This window comes from Dermacentor andersoni, chromosome 5 (assembly GCF_023375885.2).
Source record: "Dermacentor andersoni chromosome 5, qqDerAnde1_hic_scaffold, whole genome shotgun sequence".
Lineage (NCBI taxonomy): Eukaryota > Metazoa > Arthropoda > Arachnida > Ixodida > Ixodidae > Dermacentor > Dermacentor andersoni.
In genome coordinates this window covers 162,124,491-162,142,488 of record NC_092818.1, presented here as the reverse complement: position 1 = coordinate 162,142,488, position 17,998 = coordinate 162,124,491, and the positions used below count along the sequence as shown (strand labels likewise).

Sequence of the window (17,998 nt, the reverse complement as noted above, 5' to 3'; positions counted from 1 at the left end):
TTATGACACATGTTTTGATTTACTAATTGCAGTCGGTGCGCCTCCATGTATATCCACTTGGAATGAATGCTGAGGATGGCAGCACTGCTGAGATATGAATTTCCAATATGTGCGACGAAATACATGTATTGGTGTTCCAGTTATTTTTGTGCTTCAATGCATCAAAAGGTGTCCTGCAAAAAAAAAAAAAAAAAGAAAGAAAAAAAAAAGCAAGTGGAACAACTGCATGTTTACCGCAAGATTGACGGTGCCCATCTCAAAATTGGGGCTAGTTTCAAAATTAGTTTCAAATGGTAGTGCGTTGAGACCTGACTGAATTTAATTTTGTAAACTGCAATATGTGTCGTAACGTTAATTATTGGTGAAATGTTCATGTTCAAATACGCATTTTGATTTGGTGCGCAGTATCCGCCTCTTCGAGTAACCTCGCTCAATGAATATGTTTGTTCTAATGCTACGGGCGATTTTAAAGATATTAAAGTTAGCAAAAAAAAATGATTCTTTATTTGATATACTCTATCGCGTTTCTTCCGTTGACCTACCAGTGCATGCTGGTAGCTGTGACGTTCACTGGAACAAACGTCTTGCACTACAACGCAACACAGTCGCGAACATATTATATTTTAAATTGTAGAGGCAGTTGCATTAACTACGGACCCAACACTAGATAAAATAAGTAGAAACTGCACAATATGACAAGTTTAATAGCAAACTTTAGTAATAGCAAATTTTGAAGCGCCTTTCTTATTGTTGATGTGACATGACGTTCGGCGCTCGGGGAATAAGTTTCAAAGGCACAGATCACAGAAGTACTGAATCAAGTTATCGTTATAGTCTCTGAATCATTCGGAGAAAAATAGGAAAAAGTAAAGGCATCAGGTTTCATTCTCAAATTTTGTGCCCGAATCAGCGCATGTACGCCACTGTGATGTCAGGTTATCAGAGTACTTTTGCTTGTTTCTCAAGGTTGTCAAAGCTTGTTCGCTGTAGTTCTTAATTGCTCTGCAACGCGAATAACTTTAGCCCGAAGCAGACGCTATGAAAAGTCATGACGTCACAAGAAAGCTTCAACGCGGCATTGCCACGTGCTTTTCGCCTTAAGGCCCGTTCACACTACACGAAATATTCGGAGAGCGAAGCGGATTCGGCAGCTTTTGACGCCGAAGAGGGCGGAAAGCGGCGCGGTGAAGGCAATCGGTCCAGGACCCATTTTTTCCGCTTTCGCCGCCGCCGGAAGTTGCGTTTTTGACGTGCATGCTCAGCTTGTGCGCCGTTCGAATGCCTGCGCAGGCATGCACGCGTGACTCTGATGGCACCGCGAGAGTAGCGAAGTGTTACAATAGAAACTTTTCTGTGCTACAATGGTGAGCGTAAAGCGTTTCTAACGATTCATGATCTGCGGCGAAAGCCGATGCGCGGCAATTATTGCCGCGGGCAACGGCGGTTGTGTTGTGGTCAGCCAAAGAAATAACGGCGGACGAGTATTGCAACAGAGCACAGTAAATAGCCGTTAAATATTATCGGAGGTGCTATGCTGAACGACTCGAAAGAGCGTGATTGAAAGCGAACAGTCCATCAATTCGCTTCATTCTACTTGACAACCTGTCCAGCCTGTCCCAACCTATCCCGCTCCTTGCAGAAGCGGGATAGGTTTTTGCCGCCGCCGATATGGTGTCGTCGTCGCCGCCGCCGCGGTCTTGGTTGCTCAGCCCATCGCAGCTCGAGAAGCGTAGCCATCATTGAGTTTCAAAGGAGAATCGTGACAATTTTGCTTCTTCCGACATTTCCTCGTCTTCTGAAAAGCTCACAATTGTGCTGCGCTCAGTATCTAGCAGCCGGAAGCCCAGCAACGTCGCAATACAAGCAGACGCAACAAAAGCCAGCGAACGAGAGGCATTCACGTGAAATCTCGTCTCGTTCGCGAAGTCGCGAAACCAAAAAAGAAACTGCCGCGAGATCTCGCTGTCGTCGTGGAAAAACGAGAAGCGGCGGCGGATCCGCCAATGCGCGCGTCAACAGATGAGAACACGCTGTCTTTTTTTCCGGCGAGCGAATCCGCTTTGCTCGCCGAATTTTTGTAGTAGTGTGAACGGGCCTTTAGTGTCGTTATATGATGTTCAGAAAGCTTTGTTTTCCAATAAACTTTGTTCTTATATTCATATTTAGTGCCCCTTGAATGCAAGTGACGTTGCTGCGGCAACATTTGACGTCACCACTGCATTGCATATGGTAATATTATTTGGCACTTTAAGTTACTTCGTGGCATTTTCGAAAGGGCCTCCCAACGTTGATATCGCAAGAGAGTTCGCTGTTTTGCTAGCTGGTACACGTGCGTACAATAGCAATTGCAACACGGGAGCTTTGTGTTCGGACTATTAAGCCTACAAACGCGCGCGACTACGAGACGGAGTCGTGAGCGTGTGTAAGCATCCTATACGCAGAACGGCATCCCAGTGCCTTCTAGCATCCCCGGAGGCAAGCAAGGCATTGGATCACGCGTGCACGAGGTCGGCGCTAATAGCCAGTTCCTACCTGCCGATGTGTTTCCTTGCCGGCGGTTGCGCAGCGCCTTTCGCAGATGCCGCGGCGGAACAGTCACTAGCGCGATGGCGCTGATAGCATAGCTGTTTCTTCAATTAGGACGCCCTCGACACGCCTTGGACGCCCCCCTGACACAGGCGAGTATCAAGGGGGCCTGCAAACGGCACTCCTAGGTCCGATCCACGGGTAAACAAACCATTCAAAAGGTGTGAACCGACTACCTGGGTCGGCCTGCGCGCATGCGTGATTGAATTTCTAGCATTCCCCCGAAGCTGCTAGAGAGCACTGGCATAGCAATTCGACCTCAGCCGCTGTATTCAAATTACTTTTGTTCCCACCTGTACAACATAGTCCTCTAGAACGAAAGCGCTAATAATGGGGCCAGAAAAGTAAAAAAAGACACCTCGCTGACTTTATCCAGCGCTTCGTTTGTTAGCACGCGCCTTTATTTTCTTGTTCTTATTATAAATGGCTGATTCTGCATTCGTCCACTTTGATTTCGAGGCTAGACGGTCGTGACTTTCTCCTGTGTCCCGTTCGACGTCACTTTTGGCCCCTACATGCAGGCTGCGCGAGCACCGCCAACCGCGGCGCCAACCGCGTGGGAGTGGAACGGTGCCCGGACTCGGTCGGCTACCGCACCCCGCTCGAGGCCATGACCGAGGGTGGACACGAGAAGATGCTCTGGCTACCGTGCTCGGTGCCGCAGAAGGACAGGCCCGACTACTTGGCCACCGTGTGTGTGGACCAAGACTCCCCCGACTACTGCAAGGTGGGACCCTGTAGGCAATAAGTGGCTGCCCTGAATGGGGGATAACCGCTTTGTAGTAGCAACAGTAGCGGTAGAAGTCATCCGCCGCCCGAGAATAGCACGAAGCTCGCGAAGCTGCGAAGAAAGCCTATACGGATTAAGGAATGCATAATAGCGCTATAGAGGAAACAAAACCTTCAGAGGGAGGGAGAAAACGGGAACATAGTGGGCGCTAAACTTTAACTATTTATTCTGAGTTCGGTGTCCAAAGAATACAAGTGCGCATCCTTGCAATGGTCACATAAAAAATTACAGAAACGTGTCATGCAGCTGTAGCTGGACCCCTCCCAAAAATAAGCAGAGGCATCGCTAATTCATTGCGTCCCTCCTGCCTGAGTGCCTCGAGCGGCCAGTCGCGCGGCAATTTTGCATGTATTCGCGGGTTTCTTTCAAGATCGGGAAAACATATTTATGTAGAATGCATTGAGCAACAGAGAGCTGTATCGGGAGTTTTTCATGTCGTTCTACAATTTTCTCATTGACTCTTTTCATCTAATTATAATATTTGATAACTTTATTAATTAATTTAGATAATTATGAATACGCGGAATGCGAAAGATAATCTGAGTATCTCCAAGCGACGGCAAGCAGCACTGCCTTGGTTCTGTCCAGCTATATGGCATTTGCACATGCTCATACGTGTATGCTATATATGTGCATATGCTTATCTGTGCATACCCTGCATATGTGTAGTGCGTGTGTTTGATGCATTTGTGATTCTTATAGATATCTGAAGAAAAGAAGCAGCGCAGCCTAGAAATAGATTAAGGAAGAGATGGACGCGGAATGGCATAAACATTCAGCGACATTATACGTGTCAGAACCGTCAGCTTGAGCAAATTACGGCACACGCGCTTTGCGGCAACGTGGAACATGGCACTTGCCACGCGCCAACTAAACACCGGGAACCACAGCTATGGTAGAGAGTGTCTGCCTCCTTGCGACATCGTATGTTTCATCTTCACGCTGTTAAAAAAAAAGTCTGCCAACTCAAAAATTATGCAAGAAAGAGGTGAGGCGTGCAGACAGGACACAAGAGTAGAGAAGTGGACAACACGAACGCCTTACGAACGGCGTTCGTGTTGTCCACTCCTATAGTCTTGTGTCCTGTCTGCACGCCTCACCTCATTTTTGCATAACGAATCCTTACCGATTAGCTCAACTTTCTGTCGTTCTAAGCTCATAAAATTTGAATTTCTTCTCTTCAACAGCTAAGTCCAGTTAAATGAATTATTTTACTACCGAATATATTCAACCTTTCTGTTTCTGACATGCAAAAATTTATTACATTTATTTAATTTCGTTGCCTCTTTGTCCCAATTTCTTCAGAATCTGAGGAATAGGTACGCGTGGAACGAGCTCACGAACACGTTGTGCTTGACGAACAGCGTTATCGTTTCTTATGCAACTTCTGATAATGTCTAGAAGTGTAGTTACAAATTTCAGCATTTCAGAATTCAAGACACTCTTTCACGAAAAAGTCGCAGAGGACACCGGGTATAAGCGATTGAGGCAATGCGAGGCGCAAACGGCGAGAGATTAGAATTTCAAAAAACGCAAGCCGGCGGTTATTTGACGTCAGCGCCGCCGGCTTCCAGCACGTAGGAATGATATTGAATCGAGCGAAACTTGGATCAACGTGAGTCGGCTGTTCGACGTGTACGTGTGTTATGTTTCGGGAACGCCACGGCATTCGGGCGATTGCGACGATAACGAAAAGAAGCGAAGTCTCCTTCGAATTCTCGCTTCTCTTTCTGTTGTCTCGAGGCGGTGACCTTGGCTGCCCACTCTATACGATGCCTTTATTTCTTCTTCTTCTTTTTTTCGCGCATTTATTTTTTGCTCCCGCGCGTGGTGCTGCCGTAAGCACATTCTTTATGTAAGCGGGTTTCTGCGAGGCGAAACAAAAATTGAGGCACGTCAAGCCATTTCGGATATCTCCGTTTGCCTTTGGCGTGAGTAATGCAGTTGTTTGCGCCGCCTGCGAGCGAACGGTGGTGGTAGCTTCTCGCCGCAATAAGAGATGTGTTCGCTTCGAAAGACACGTCGAAAGGCGGGCGTCGTGGCGACGAGAAGATTTATCTGTTGGCGAGGGAAGGCGCAATATATATCGGCTATGCGTTTTTTTTTTTACGGATCGCTTTTTCTAGTAAGGAACAGCGAAGGAAGTGAAATACGTCAGATGTTTGAAAAAGTACGTTTATCTGTGGGAACAGAGTAATAATTCCTGGCTCTGTGCCGGAAGGAAAGACGCCTAGAGAAATACCGTCAGTTACAGAGACGTCATGCAGAAAACACCGATTTTTCACTATTGCTTTAAGGAATAACGGTCACCGTTTCTCTTTTCCTTCATTTCTTTTTGGCTTCACGTGGCAGACTTTGGCCAGAGACACGTGCTCATTGAACGTAACTGTAGAGGGACAAAAAAAAAAAAATACAGCAGCCTTGTGTGACCTTGCAGAATCACAACCCAATTTTCAGCGAAGCTGCTTCTTTCGTGCAGTTGCAATAATAATTTCATTTACCTGTAAAGAAATCGTATACTTTAAAACGTTGCCCCTATATGACCGGTCTGTTTGAAACCTTGACCGCATACAAAGCTTTCGAGCACTTAATTTTTTTTACGAAGGTAGGTATTACAATTCCTCTACACACGTTTTACTTCGCCAGGACATTGGGTATAGAGTCATCTCCACTTCCCACTTTTCGAAAAATGTGATCTTGGTCGGGTTCACAATTGTCCCAGGGCGGGTGGGATAAATTCTGCGTTGCTGTAAAACATACTTAAAGCGCTGCAGATTGCTTGCCTCCGTAATTTGCTGCAAAGGCTGAAACGAGTATACAGTCTTCGAACTTTGCCAACCCATAATCCCTAATATGCTCGTAATTTTAAACAAATACAAACGATGTACCTTGTTTACTTCACCGAGGGCACCGGGGAAACAACCTACTACCAGCCTCGTATAATGCATAAAAAAGAGGGTTGAGTAGTTACCTACAACGCTTCTAATTTAATCTAATGATAAACCTGGTATAACGGGTCCAGGGAGATTGGCAAGCATTGCTGAAAACGTCTATGGGAAACTTTCGAACACTTGATTAAGAATTTTTTGGTAAAGGCTGCAGCTGACGCACACGTATTTAACTTCGCACAGAGATTTGCCGTAGCATTCCCCTAATTTCGCTAATTGTGATCTCGGTGGCATTCGTTGTTCTTCCAAGGCAAGTAGCTAAATTATGCGCTCCGCGTAAGACCCATTCGTAGCGCTCTGGTGCGCTTGCATACGTAATTGATTTCAAAGGCAGCAATCAATCCACTCACTTTGGAATTTTGCCGACACATCACCTGTTACTTCGAATTGACATCCACCAAATATAATCATAGAAAATAAACCGGAAAAACGAGCAAAGTAACTGATTGGGCTTGTTGGTTGAACGTAGTGGAAGGCTACAGCGTGAGAACCGACAGAGACAAAGGAGGCACACAAGATGTCTGTGTATTTTGTGTGCCTCCTTTGTCGCCGTCGGTTTTCGTGCTGTAGCCTTCCACGGAAAAAGGAGGGTTCCATAATTATTTGTAACGCTCCTAACTGCGCCAGAAACGTTAACATATTGAGTCAGATTGCAGTTCGAATGAACCCCATGTCTACCGAATATAAGCTTCTTTTTTTGTAACGCAGAGTTATCGCGGGACGTTGGGAAACGTAGCTGATAACGGCCGCGTGACACTTTCCAAAACTTGCTTCAAAGGAATTTTTTTCGCCAAAAGCTGTATTTCATCCACATACATTTATCTTCGCACACAGATTCGCCTAGCGGTATGCACTATTTCGCGAAGCTTTATTTTAATGGCATTTGTAATTACGCGAGGACAGCTTGCACAATTTTGCGCCGCTCGTAAAATACACTCTTAATGCTGCGGGGTACTTGTATACGCAACTTATTCCCACAGCAGCACCTAATGCTCCCACTTTGAATTCTGCCTAAATACAACTCATAACGTATCCCTTATTTCCACCAAATATGAACAAGCTGCCTTGTTTATGTCATCGAGGACACTAAAGAAATCAAGTACAGACCCCCTTATGACGTATGATAGGCGTCGCCCAGCTGTAAAAAATTGCTCGGTCCCTGGGACTGTCCCTCTAAACAAAGTGAGACTGTGAAAGCCTTGCAGGATTTCTTTGTCTCATTAGTTCTTTGTGAATAGTTATTTTCGGGTGACGTAAATTATGCCTCGCAACAACGGCATAAAGGCTTTGTCGTACCACTGACATTTTGTCTCTTCGGTGTGATTTTCTTTATTTTACTTCATTTTATTATCCTGACAACGTTTTCCCGTCCCTGACTTCTTGTACGCTTTGCATAGAAGTGATGCATTTAATCATGAGCAGAACACTTGTGCTTGTCACAGGTCATGCGCTGACTCTGCAATATGCATATTCAGATTTACAGTTCATGTCAACTTCTTGGTACATCTTATAAAGTCTATTTAATGAGCTAAACTCCATGCGATTGTGAAAGCCTGATTTATTTCCATTTCCTTTTCTATTTATACCCTTCTCCAGTGCAGGGTGTCGTTTTGTAATATGTGTGTAGCTGCAGTTTTGGGATATAGCTGGCTCCTCAGTAGCCGAACATTCCATATTGTTGCAGCTAATAAACAACATGAAACAAGTAAAAAGAATACGCGGATTCAGTAATTATTTGCAACACTTCTACATAAACCAGGAACCTGAAATTTTCGCCACAAATTTCCCTTAACATTCCCCCACTGTTCACCGAATTCGAAGTTGGCACCTTGTACAGTTGTGTCAAGACTCTGAAAAACACTGCAGGTAGCGACAGTATGACGTTAAAACGGATATTTTGCAGAGGTAGTATTTGATGCACAGGCATTTAGCTTCGCACAAAGGTTTTCGATAGCCTTCCCCCGGATTTACCTTAATTTGATCTTGGTTGCAATTATAATTATGCCAGGGTTCCGTGCACCGCTCGTAAAACTCAGTTATGTACTCTTGGGAGCGCGTAATTACGCATCGTATTGCACAGGACGTATTTAGCCCCAAATAATCTGAATTTCGCCTACGCACAACCCACGGCGAGCGCAGTAGGAAAATTCACTTTAGTAGGTTGTAGATGCATATACTTGCACAATTTGTGTTGCTTCAATGTCTCGCGTACTTCTATATGATGTATGAAAAGCAAGCTATGAATGAAATGCTATTTTAGACTACAGTGGTTTTTGTTCCATTTAGATGCTGTTTATTGTTAGATTAAATGGTTAATTGGCTATTGAATCTCGTTTTAAAAGGTACGAACGTAAAATAGAGCTAAAACAATCAGCTTAAGAAAGTATCAGCAGTCGTGTATGTGCTCTTTTCTGCAATACCGTTATAATTTCTTAAATATTAACGCAATAATTTCAATAATCCATCTGATGCTACGAGACGAAATCATTTCGAATGTGCTTAGTCAGGCATTCACCCGAAAGTAAATAGTTTCGACACACACACACACACACACACACACACACACACACACACACACACACACACACACACACACACACACACACACACACACACACACACACACACACACACACACACACACACACACACACACACACACACACACACACACACACACACACACACACACACACACACACACACACACACACACACACACACACACACACACACACACACACACACACACACACACACACACACACACACACACACACACACACACACACACACACACACACACACACACACACACACACACACACACACACACACACACACACACACACACACACACACACACACACACACACACACACACACACACACACACACACACACACACACACACACACACACACACACACACACACACACACACACACACACACACACACACACACACACACACACACACACACACACACACACACACACACACACACACACACACACACACACACACACACACACACACACACACACACACACACACACACACACACACACACACACACACACACACACACACACACACACACACACACACACACACACACACACACACACACACACACACACACACACACACACACACACACACACACACACACACACACACACACACACACACACACACACACACACACACACACACACACACACACACACACACACACACACACACACACACACACACACACACACACACACACACACACACACACACACACACACACACACACACACACACACACACACACACACACACACACACACACACACACACACACACACACACACACACACACACACACACACACACACACACACACACACACACACACACACACACACACACACACACACACACACACACACACACACACACACACACACACACACACACACACACACACACACACACACACACACACACACACACACACACACACACACACACACACACACACACACACACACACACACACACACACACACACACACACACACACACACACACACACACACACACACACACACACACACACACACACACACACACACACACACACACACACACACACACACACACACACACACACACACCTTGGGCTGAAACGTATAGTTGCATTTGACGCGATAAAGGTAGGCAGTTTACGTCCCTTCGCGAGAACCAGTGTTCAGAGAGAGCCATTGTTGAAGGACGTATTTGCCGTCTTCCGGCTTATTCCTGTCAAGGCTAGAGTGTGCAGGTATCTAGTGAAGGTTATCTTGTGCCCATTTATTTGCGCGAGGTCGAGAAGCTCGCACGGTCAAGTGCTACTTGCACACATGTTTTGTGTTTGTTTGACGTGCACGCGAGACACCGACAGAAGCTGGCCTCTTCGATCGCTCACATCAATGTAGCAGACCACTATCTGATGACTTTGTTTTGCGTCCTTGGCCTGAAGTAAACAGCACAGTCTTGATATAACAGCAGCTCTTGCCTTTTTACAAGCAGCTGACCTTTGACATAAGGTTTTAGCTATGCCGCAACGTGGCGGACATGCATATTTACAGAACGGATGAGAGGTCTGCCTGAACTATAGCTTGCTCTGGCTTGGTACTCTGCACAGAAAAAGAGACGGGAGGAATGATGAATGATGAGAAAAACGGACGTAATTACGCTTTCTCTTGTTATAACTGACATTAGACAAGGGAACGTGAAAAGGTCTTTTGCCGCAAACGGAGAATTATTAGCGTTTTAGCACCGAATCTGCAAAGAAGCGGACAGAGACACGAACTGAACTCTCCGTGTGCTTCTTTGTAGATTGCGCTAAAACACCAGTAAGTATGGACTGCCAACGAGCCCGAACTGATGCTTTGCTCTTGGGAGCAGCGCTCGTTGCGAGCATTTCCACGGCGATGCGAGGTGGCGGTGGATTTTTTGTTTGTTTGTTTTTTCGTCGAAGATCAGTTCGTAAATAAGTGAAGCGCACGGAGAATGCCGACTCTCGCGCTCGCGTTCGGTGTTTGGCTTCCGCGCAGCGTTCCGCTTCTCTTTGCTCCTGGGCTTTCACCGAACGCTCGGGGCTTATCGGCTCGGGTCCGGGGTTCGCGTCGCACCGCCGCACTTTCGGCTGCTGTCGTCGCTTTTGTAGGCAAATGAGGCTTTCCGGTGAGCTTTTCTGCGGTCTTTCTGAGATCGCGGAGTGCGCGCTTGTCATGTCAGCGTTGTGAGGAAGTTTGAATGGCTTCGAGATTTGTGGCTCTGCGCGTCTCTCTTTCTCTTTCGACCTTTCCCGGTTTCGGTTCCTGGTTCCAGAGGGACAACAAACTCTGTTCGGTGAAAGTTGATTGGCGCTAAAGAAGACAGATTAAGGGCACGAACCGAAAGTTATGCGGCATTTTTATCGTTTCAATGGAATGGCCGGGTTATGAGGATTATGTCGTAGTGGAAGACTCGCTGATTGATTTCGATCCCACTTCGGGTTCCTTGCTTATTATATTTTCTCTTGCATCGAAATCTAGGTACACCTGCGTTTTTGCCTTCTGTTCAGTCCGAAAGCACAAGAGAATAAAAAGAAATGTTTCATCCTGAAATTTTCGTCAGGTTTTGGCAAATATAGGTGACAGGTTTCCGCAGTATACGTTCTGACCTTTCGTCTTTACACCAATACCGGTAATCATTTATCGTCAACTATTTTTCTCGTAAGATTACCGCCGTGTTACTATAAGAGGTACTTCCGTCGTGACGACTATAAAGAACATGTATTCGCCACTAGTTTAAGCTTACGAGACAAATTTTGCTTATCTTTAGTCACATTCCTCGGGCCCCTCTCTCTCGTCTTTCTTTTTTTGAACTGGGTGCGCCCCACAGATTGTAGTCATCACCGCCTGTAATGGTAATGGTGACCTTATGCCCAGCAGCAGAACGCCATATCCACTAAGCTGCCGCGGTCCGTGATGCATCAAAAGCTATCCAGGTAAAGTGGCGCCAAAAATGCATAGGTGACGAAAGCTGAACAGCGTGGTTTGGTTACTCTTCACTGTGAACTAATGAGGTCGGATTTTCTCGCGCAAAAAGCAGCTGAGGCTATCTTTCGCGAAGCACCAGATATTGTAATTAATGGAAGGTAATGCACTACCTGTGAAATTAAGTATATTGGTTACACGGATGTGCTCAAGTTTTTTGTTATTATTATATAAATTTTGTTCAAGGCTTGCGGAGCTCACATAAAAGTAGAGGCATTTTACAGAGCACTACTAAGCCTTTTTCAAGCAAGAAGACTGAGGGAAATGATCTGTTTTGCTTGTAGAATGCCAGAAAGCGCTCCGCTGCGGAAAGTGAAGTTCTATTTTTCATTCACTATATATGCAAAGATGATGTGGAGGTAAGCAAGGCGAGAAAGAGAAGCGACGCGAAAGCATGACGTGCACACACATAAGCGATCGTTCATCACTCTACCGCGAGCTGTCGCGCAGGCCGATTCGATTTCTGAAGCTGTAATGTTTTTTTTTTATTCTCAGCGAGTTTGATAGTGTAGCCACATGGCTATCGTTACGGCAGTGTTTATTTACTTTCACCGAGACAAACAAACGTAAACAGACGAAAGGCGCCGTATGTACATGTAACCGGGACGGAGAGATAGGAGGAGGAAGTACGCTTATCACCCTGCCATAACCTTCCGTTTTTTTCCCGTGTAAGAGCAGCGTTTTAGGTGATGTGTAATGTTATTGTGTGCACTCTAAATTGTCTATCATTCCTGTTAAACATGTGCAAACGCTACATAGAGAGAAAGAGAAGCGGGCTAGTAAATGTTTCCTGCAACAGACACCACGCCCAGCCACTCGAGAAGATAGAGAGAGAAAAAAAAAAGGAAAAGCGAACAGGAAGGAGTGGAAAAAGAAAAGAAAGAGGAAGGCACACCACAGCATATCACCTCGTACGCAGAGTACGGGCGCGGTACAGAGGGAAGTCGAGTCACGTGGTTGAGAATTGTAGTGCAGCTTTGCGAGCCTCGTATCGAGTTGAATGCAGGACCGCAGCAAGTCTCATTCGAAACAGTGAGACCCTGTTATTCTTGGCGCCTTCACGTAGAGCAGGCTGGGCACCTATTAACACTTACACTTTTGAAAAATGAACTTGCAGATTATTTGCCTGTCAGGCAGCTGGAATGACGTGATGCGCTCTTGGGGGAAAGGCCGGTTATAGACGCGGGAACTCTTTCTACTCATTTCAGGCTAGAAGTGTGTCGGCTGAGAAATCATGAACTTCCCTAACATTCGTCAGCTTGCGGAACATATTGAGAGAAGTGCAGTTCAATTAGGTGCTACATGTAAATGTTTTTCATTTATTTTTGTAGAAACAGTTCAAATTGCAACAAATACTGGTTAAAGATAATGTCATTTCAAAAGAAAAGAAAGAAAATGGTGCGTATTACACGGCACCGACAGTAGGTTATACCGTAGTTAATTTACCGCCTTCGGGACGAGAAGAGAGGAATAAAGGGAAAGGCAAAGAGCTAAACTAGACGAGAATATTTGGTTTACTATCCTGGACTGGGGAAAGAAAAGAGGGGGGAGGATACAATGCAGAGGAAAAAAGAAAGTCTAACGTCGGGTTGAGCACAGCACAGACGTGAAAAGAAAATCACGCTGAAGGCTGTATCGTTCACACAGGCAAGCTGTCGAAAGAAGCGCTCAATCTTCTTTGTTGAGTCGCTTTTGTGTTGCCATCTTCTGTGCACGAACTCATGACTGTCGTGTCCAAATCACTGCGCTAATGATCACGCCCTTTCTTGTATTATTTGCTCTCTAACGAAGGTAGGTTGCGAATTGTCGTTCTTTTTGTGTCATTTGAGAGAGGAATCTTTTTTGATGGCGTTTGTTCGGCTTTGATGCAATTGCACAGCTATATGAAACCTGCTATATATTTTTCGTTTTCTTTGTTGATAGTTACAGCACCGTGTATGTTAGAAGACCGCCTTTTGTGTGTGTGTGTGTGCTATCGCAAAATACGCAGAAATGGCTGCATGTCTTCTCTTGTGCTGTCTTTTATTATTTTATTTTATGCAAACGAATACTCAGCTCGCGGTATACCAAGCTGCTTAATAGCTGTTAGGATTGATTTCACATCACACCATTCTTTCACCTATACAACATTTTATTTATCTTGGAGACGCTGGCGACTTGTTTGCTACCAGTGTTTCAAATGTCAGGATAAATAAATAAATAAATAAATAAATAAATAAATAAATAAATAAATAAATAAATAATACTAATCAAGTTTTATGTGTAAGTAGTAATACAGTCACAGTTGCATTGGTAAAATAAACGCGGCACTGCTACATATTTTATAATATATGAGACGTACACACAAACCAAAGCATAATGTAATGAAGAAGAGCTCAAAACTCATGAGCTCGGTTAATTCATTCTGCACAAGCAAATTTGTTCAGAGAGCTGTTTGCCGTGTACATGAGCGTCGACTCCATGTATATAGAAAGGCGGCAAGACATACCTTGGCCAGTCTTAAGCATATTCATGCAAACAGAGGTTTCCAGTGGTTGTGGAATGTTCCGGCATTGTCTGCCCACTGCCATGGCACCATGGACTTGCACCAGTCCTCTTGATTTTTTTCTTATTGTTGCTGTCGCGTCAAGCCATGCCCTCACGGTGCAATGAACCGCGCGACTTTTTTTAAAATTTTATTTTTCATCTCTTTTCCACACGTTGTTTTCTCCTGTCAAGCATTCACTGCCACAAAGTGAGTAGTGCTGAGGCGAAGCTACATTTACAAAAAAAAAAAAAAAAAGAACGCGCAATTCGAGATTATTTTAGCGCCTGCACAGTCAGCATGACCACAAAAATGTTTGAATGAAAACAACGAGCAAAACAACCGGACTGACGGGGCCCGCGAAGCGGGACGTGCCCTCCAGAAGGATAAAAATGGATGCTATCCCGTAATATGCTGGTCTAACTCGGCAAGGCCTAAGGAACAACGGTGCAGTTGCGGCACTTTCAGAAAGCGCACGTGTAGGCCAGCGGGTGCCTTTAATCGGCTTAATGCACAGTGAAGGACGTCGTCTTTGACATATTTTTTTAATAAGGAGCGAGCGCGCGACTGCTCCTATTTTTAAAGGTGCCATTGGTTCTTGCGGTGCAAGGCCTTGTCATATTCTACGGGCCGTGTGGGCGGAAGTAATTTTGCACGAACGTCACGTGCCTACTAAATTAAAGCCCCCGAGATCGTTTCTGTGAAAGCGGCGACGGCATGTACTTTAAGTACTCTGAAAATCTGCGTCGTTTACCTCGGATTTTTTTTTCATCGGAAGGAAAGATTTTAGACTAGAGCCCACTAGTTCCATTTTAGTTTCTGTGTTTGCGAGGTGTGCGGTTTATTGAGAATACTAACAATGGCGGTACCCTAACGTATTGTAAGCCCAGAGAGAGAGAGAGAGGGAGGAAAGGCACGGAGGTTAAGTAGACTTTCTCCAGCTTGCTGCCCTACACTTGGGAAGAGGGGACGGAGGAGTGAAAGAAAGAGAGAGAGAGAGAGAGAGAGAGAATACATGAGTCTTGATTGCACTTTCACATGCACTAAGCAAGGTGCGGCGTATCTAAAATCGGGCACTCAAATCTGTCACCTTCACGTACGGTAGCAGAGCTCGAGTGGCTTTCTGGGCTGATAAGCTGTGAGGCCAGGCTCCAAAGGCCTTTGTTTCTGTAAATGGCCTATCATCCAACCTATTCAAGGCACACTGGAGAGTCTGGCTTTGCTTATCGAAGCGAGAAGAGTAGCTATCCCGCAGGCACACGCGGTTGGAACAACGAGGAACTGTCATGAGGTTGAAAAAAAAAAAAAAAAACACCGCCGTTCTTCTGTTTTTGTTAGTGCGTTTGCCATCTGCTTTGTTTGCAAGTCAGTTGCGCGATAAGAACTACAATATGCGCCCGTGTTTTGGTGTGCTTAACACACGTAGCTTGTGAAGAGATTAGAATCACTACAATATAAAGTCGTCACTACATTCATTGTATAGGACTATTTTTCTTATTCAATTTGTACTTAAAATTAAATACAGCCATGGCCTTGCATCACTAGAAGCCAGACGGAAAGCACAGCTCTACCTCTGCAGTTGAAAGAAAATAAGAGCAGGAGTTGCAGCTCTTCCTCGTTTTGACAGTTCTAACAAAGTTCACCAACAGTTTGTCCATCCGGACCCTGCTCCGTGTTTCTTTCATTTACTTGGCAATTCTCGAGTGGAGTCTGCTAATTGTCAGTAGCTGATATAGTTAATGAAGATAACCTCTCAGAAGTATTGAACGAATTTTTTTTCGCTGACCAAGAGACCGCAAAAATAAACGCGATAAGGCTCCACAACGCTTTCACCCCTGCACAATGTCAGGTGAGATTATAAATGGCGCCACACTCTTTTAATTTTTTCTCTTGCACATTCCATACAGCAAAAACATGTTATATTTGTTTATTTCCTCGTCTCTCTATATTCAAAAGCAACTGTTTTCTCGATGCTGTTTTCCACCAACGTAAATGACGGTGTGTGTTGTTATATCTTGCTTTGTCTTATATTCAAAATTTCAAATGTTTCGTACTGTAGGAAATTTCTAGCACCAATGTAATCTGAGGCGCTTATGTATTTTATCATGTTCATTGCACCGGTAGACGACACCGTAGCGTTGTGACAGTCGTGCGTAGAGAAGTAAGGCCTTGTTGCGCGTTCTCGAAAGCACGGTCAAGCTCTTAATTTAGGCGCCTTTGAATGGGTATACGGGGAACAGCCGGCTTCGAGTGTCACCTGATACTCATTTCACGTCACAACACGTGACATGTGTAAACAGGTGGTCCACCGGCTGGAGATGCCGTACTGCGGCGACAGCCTGCACCACATGAACTGGAACACGTGCAGCAGCTGCTACGGCAACCCGAGCAAGCGACGCGACAAGCTGGTGCTTCCCTGCCTCGACAGCGACCGCGTCTACGTGGCCGACTTGGCGCACAATCCCAGGGCGCCGACCCTGTACAAGGTATGCGCACGTGCTCGAGCGCACGCAGCTTGTGTTTCGCAAGGCGCTGAAATGAATAAACCAAACGAGCGATCTCTTTTCGGGCTAATGACAGAAAAGCGACACCTGGTTTCCACGTTTTCGCTTCGTTTCTTTTTTTTTTCTGGTTTACTCGAACTTTCAAGTTCAACCCTGCTGTTGATCTAGCTGTGCTTGTAATTTGGGTTACTGGATGCCGCGTGCAAAGGAGCATTGTAAAACGACGTCGTCACTACTTTCCCGCGGGAATGTCTGTTTTGAGCCTATGGGGTAAACAAATTCAAGCCCCGGTAGAAGAGAACAAAGTCTTGTCAATAAGCGCTGCACCGTCCCGTGTGTTCATAGGAAGCCCTAAGCACGGCGGTTGGTATCGACCTCAGGTACCCTACAACGTAAAACAGTGCATGCGACTTTTACGCGCCGGGGATATTGTAACTGGGAGCAATAAATTGAAACCACGCAGGTGTCCGGTTCGGCAAGCAAAGAGAACAGTGCAGCCACACCTACATTTGAGCGCTCGAGTACTCTAGTAAAAGCAGCCGCGTGAGCCGCGCTTCACCCATGTTGGACAACTGTTTCGGGTCACGCAAGGGCTTGCTAGATTGGGCCTGAGGCTCTCCGATGGTAAATGTCCGGTACACGAACGCCCACGCAATTTCGGACACTCTTGGAGCGCAAATGGACGATGAAGATGCACAATTTTGTTTGCATGCGACCTGCATGGGATTAAATAATTGCTCTCGCACGATTGCCCAGCATTACAGGGCACACGGTGACGAGCCTCGGCAAGAGCTACAGAATGGACGGCGTGCATTCTGATAAGCTTGCTTTCTTTTTTCTGAGGATATTGTAATTTTTCCCCAATACGTTAATCTCGAGTGAATGTTCGAACAGCGCCAATAGTATCACTTATATAATAATAATAATAATAATAATAATAATAATAATAATAATAATAATAATAATAATAATAATAATAATAATAATTGCTATTCTAGCGCTAGTGGATTATTATCATTACTTTTGCTTCGCTGCCGACATAATCGCGCTAACCTTCTTTTTCTCT

The 17,998-nt window shown here is 45.2% G+C and overlaps 1 protein-coding gene across 8 annotated transcripts in view; it reads left to right on the top strand.

Moving 5' to 3' along the window:
• The window catches only part of LOC126531532 (methanethiol oxidase-like), a 157,928-nt gene that overhangs the window by 93,012 nt on the left and 46,918 nt on the right, over positions 1–17,998 (top strand). For 7 of the 8 annotated variants that reach the window (XM_055071226.2, XM_055071224.2, XM_055071229.2 and 4 more), the window contains exons 2-3: positions 3,108–3,313; positions 16,729–16,914. In XM_055071226.2, the coding sequence (XP_054927201.1) occupies positions 3,108–3,313; positions 16,729–16,914 (392 nt within the window). The remainder of the gene's footprint in view (positions 1–3,107; positions 3,314–16,728; positions 16,915–17,998) is intronic. The other variant, XM_055071230.2, reaches the window with a different exon arrangement.